At 36.6% G+C, this 2959-nt stretch overlaps 1 protein-coding gene across 1 annotated transcript in view; it reads left to right on the forward strand.

The window, feature by feature from the left end:
• MGAT4A (mannosyl (alpha-1,3-)-glycoprotein beta-1,4-N-acetylglucosaminyltransferase, isozyme A) overlaps window positions 1-2959 on the forward strand; it is a gene marked incomplete at its 5' end in the record, with an annotated part of 69902 nt that overhangs the window by 56073 nt on the left and 10870 nt on the right. The window contains one exon of the mRNA XM_008588615.1: window positions 541-607. Within this exon, the coding sequence (XP_008586837.1) occupies window positions 541-607 (67 nt within the window). The remainder of the gene's footprint in view (window positions 1-540; window positions 608-2959) is intronic.

Genomic DNA, 2959 nt, shown 5'->3' on the forward strand with positions numbered 1-2959 from the left:
TTTTTTTTTTAAATATGGAACACCTGTTCTATTGGCCCATTTGCCTCATTCACAGGAAGAACCTTTATTTTGTTTTCTGTTGGAAAATAATGTGGAAGTTTTTACTAGGAAAAGAAATGGATCATTATTTTACTTTAGTGTTTACTTGCTGTTTATATTTTGAGTCCCAAAATACCGTGTTGTTTTAATGCCTGTTGATTAATATGCAACATTATTATATTGGTCTCTAAGGAATGCTTAGATTTCTTTCAAGTTGACATACAGATATTTACTTTTATATATTTTTAGTAAAAAATAATGTTCTGTTAAACTGATGTGCTGTTTCATTTTCTAACCCCCAATATATTATTATAGATTCAAATGATAGTTAAAACAACTTTTATTGATGTGTTTTAAGGTTCAAAACTGAGATGACATTTCTCTTTTTATATAGCTGTGCCACAGATGCCACTTTTATATATATTAAGATATATTAATAACTTAGATTTGTTTTAAGTACAAGTAATTATTTGTAAAATTAATGCTTTTGTTTTATTTTAGAGTGGAGGTTTGGAAATAAACAAAGAAACCAAAGACAAACAATTAGAAGATGGCTATTTCAGAATAGGTAATTTCTGCATTAGTAAAATGTCCTTTATTTTTCTGGACTTATTCCTAAAGTAATTTTAAATTCTTTTTAGATGTTAAGCAACTTGAGGATTACAATTGCCAATGTACTCCAAGGTTTATTTGTTCTTGTGTTTTAGTACTTAATATTGTCTTTACCCAACTAGGATGTCAGAACAAAAGTTCATTTGCTGGTTCCTTTCTTTGTCCATCTGCCTTGTCTGTGTTGATATTCACTGATTGACTCTGCCGTCAGGTGCCTCTTCCCATTTGTCTGTCACTGGATGAGCTTAGGTTTCTCATGGTCTCAGCTAACATCGATCTGCCAGAATTTGTGCTCCTGGCCCCTTCCTCCCTCCCGACCGTCACATCTGTAGTGAGATGTCCACTGACATCGTCACCTGACAGCCATATCGCCAGCTACTCTGAGCAGCTGTAACACAGACGTTTCTTTATTGGACACCGCGGATTTTGCTGTCCGTATTCATCTAGTTGCCTAAGCCTAACCTTAGGAGTCACTCTGAATACTCCCTTCTCCCTTACTGTCCATAAGCATAAAATCTGCTGATTTTGTGTCTGAGAGTCTTGAGTTGCCCTATCTGTGAGGGTGCCATATGCTCCCTGCCTCTGTTTCAGAGCCAGGGAAGGACTGAATCTACCTGTGTACTTTTGTTGAATTTCCAAAGCCACTGCAGTCACCTTTCTAAAATGTAAACAGAATGATATTGACCTGGGTAAAAACCTTAATGGCTCTCCCTTATCTGATTTCTTAGCTCCCAGCTTCAACATCTTGTTACTTTCTTCTTATTCTGTCTCCAGTCCTGATGCTACTGTTCCTCTATTTAATGCCTTTAGGTACATCTGTGTCGCTAGACATTTTCTCTGTCTGAAATGATGGATGGATATTTCTCCTCCTAATGAATGTTTTTTCACCTTAATTAGCCGGTTGAGTTGCCCTTCTTCTCTGCTCTACAGACCACACTGTGTTCACCTTTCCTGTGTAATCATGTTGTTTCCTAGCTCTGTTCAGTGTTGTGTCTCCTGCAGTTAACACAGAGCCATGTCACTTGGCAGATATTGACTCAATGATTATACATTTTCTTTTACTTAAAACAAATTATAGTTGACCATTAAACAATGCAGAGGTTAGGGGTGCTGACCCCCCACATTTGAAAATCCACGTATGACTTTTGACTCCCCCAAAACATGATTACTTAACTACAACTTCAGTTGCTTAAGTAGTAGTTACTAATAGCCTACTGTTACGTAGGTTACTTAATTGTTTGATTAGGTTGCACTCATGACATACTTAACCAAAAATTTTCCAGTATATTTATTGAAAAAAGGGCTGGCTGGTTACTCGGTTGGTTAGAGTGCTGTGTTCTGACCATAAGGTCAGAGTTCAGATCCCTGTGCGGGTCAGCCAAAAAAAAGAGAAAAGAAAAGAAAAAAATCTGCATGTAAGTGGAACTTGACATTTCAAGCCTGTGTTGTTCAAGGGTCAACTGTAATGCTTTTCTTAGGAGTGGGCAAAAGAGAATATTGTGAACTTAGGTCTACAGGACAGATATAATTTTATTGCTCTCTGTAGAGAAGTTTTACATTTGGTGAATGTCATTTGGCTGTTGCTAAAAGGCTTGCACAGTAACCCTGATATTGCCCACAATAACCCACAGACTAATTTCTATGTAGTTTTGGTGGATAGATGAATTTAGTTATTTTCATATTTAGGCTGCATCTTAGTCCATCTCTAGAAATGTATACAAAATTAGCTAAGTATCCAAGACATTTATTACCCTTGTTACCTGTCAATTTTTTACTTTCTGAGGATGTTGTGTTCTAGATTATAAAAGTAGCATAGGAAATAGAGACATATTAAATATCTCTGCAGTAATTTGAAGATAGTGAACATCTAAAATATCAACTCATATGTACTTAGAACCAGAAGAGATGTTATGGATCATCAAACCTAGGACCTCATGTAACAAAAATACCCATCAGAAATAAAGAGCAACTGATTTTTTTTCAACTGAATATAAAAAGTTTTCCTATTACCAAACCAATAGGAGATTATTGCCCATTGTGCAGTCAAGCCAATAAATCTGCACACTGAGATTTGCAGTAGAAAAGATTAGTGTTTATTATTGAATGGGGGCTGGTCAAAGAGAATGGGGCAGCTAGTGCTATAAACAGCCAAACTCCTCAATGGCTTAAAATCACAAGCATTTATAGAGCAAATTCACAAGTAGGGGTCTTGGGAGTCATGTGTGGATCCGATTGGCTTGTGGTGAGGTCAGCACAGATATTTCTGGCATCTTGACTGAGGTCTTCTCTCAGCTCCTTCGAGTCTGGG

The sequence above is a fragment of the Galeopterus variegatus genome, unplaced genomic scaffold (assembly GCF_000696425.1).
Source record: "Galeopterus variegatus unplaced genomic scaffold, G_variegatus-3.0.2 Scaffold4923, whole genome shotgun sequence".
Classification (NCBI taxonomy): domain Eukaryota; kingdom Metazoa; phylum Chordata; class Mammalia; order Dermoptera; family Cynocephalidae; genus Galeopterus; species Galeopterus variegatus.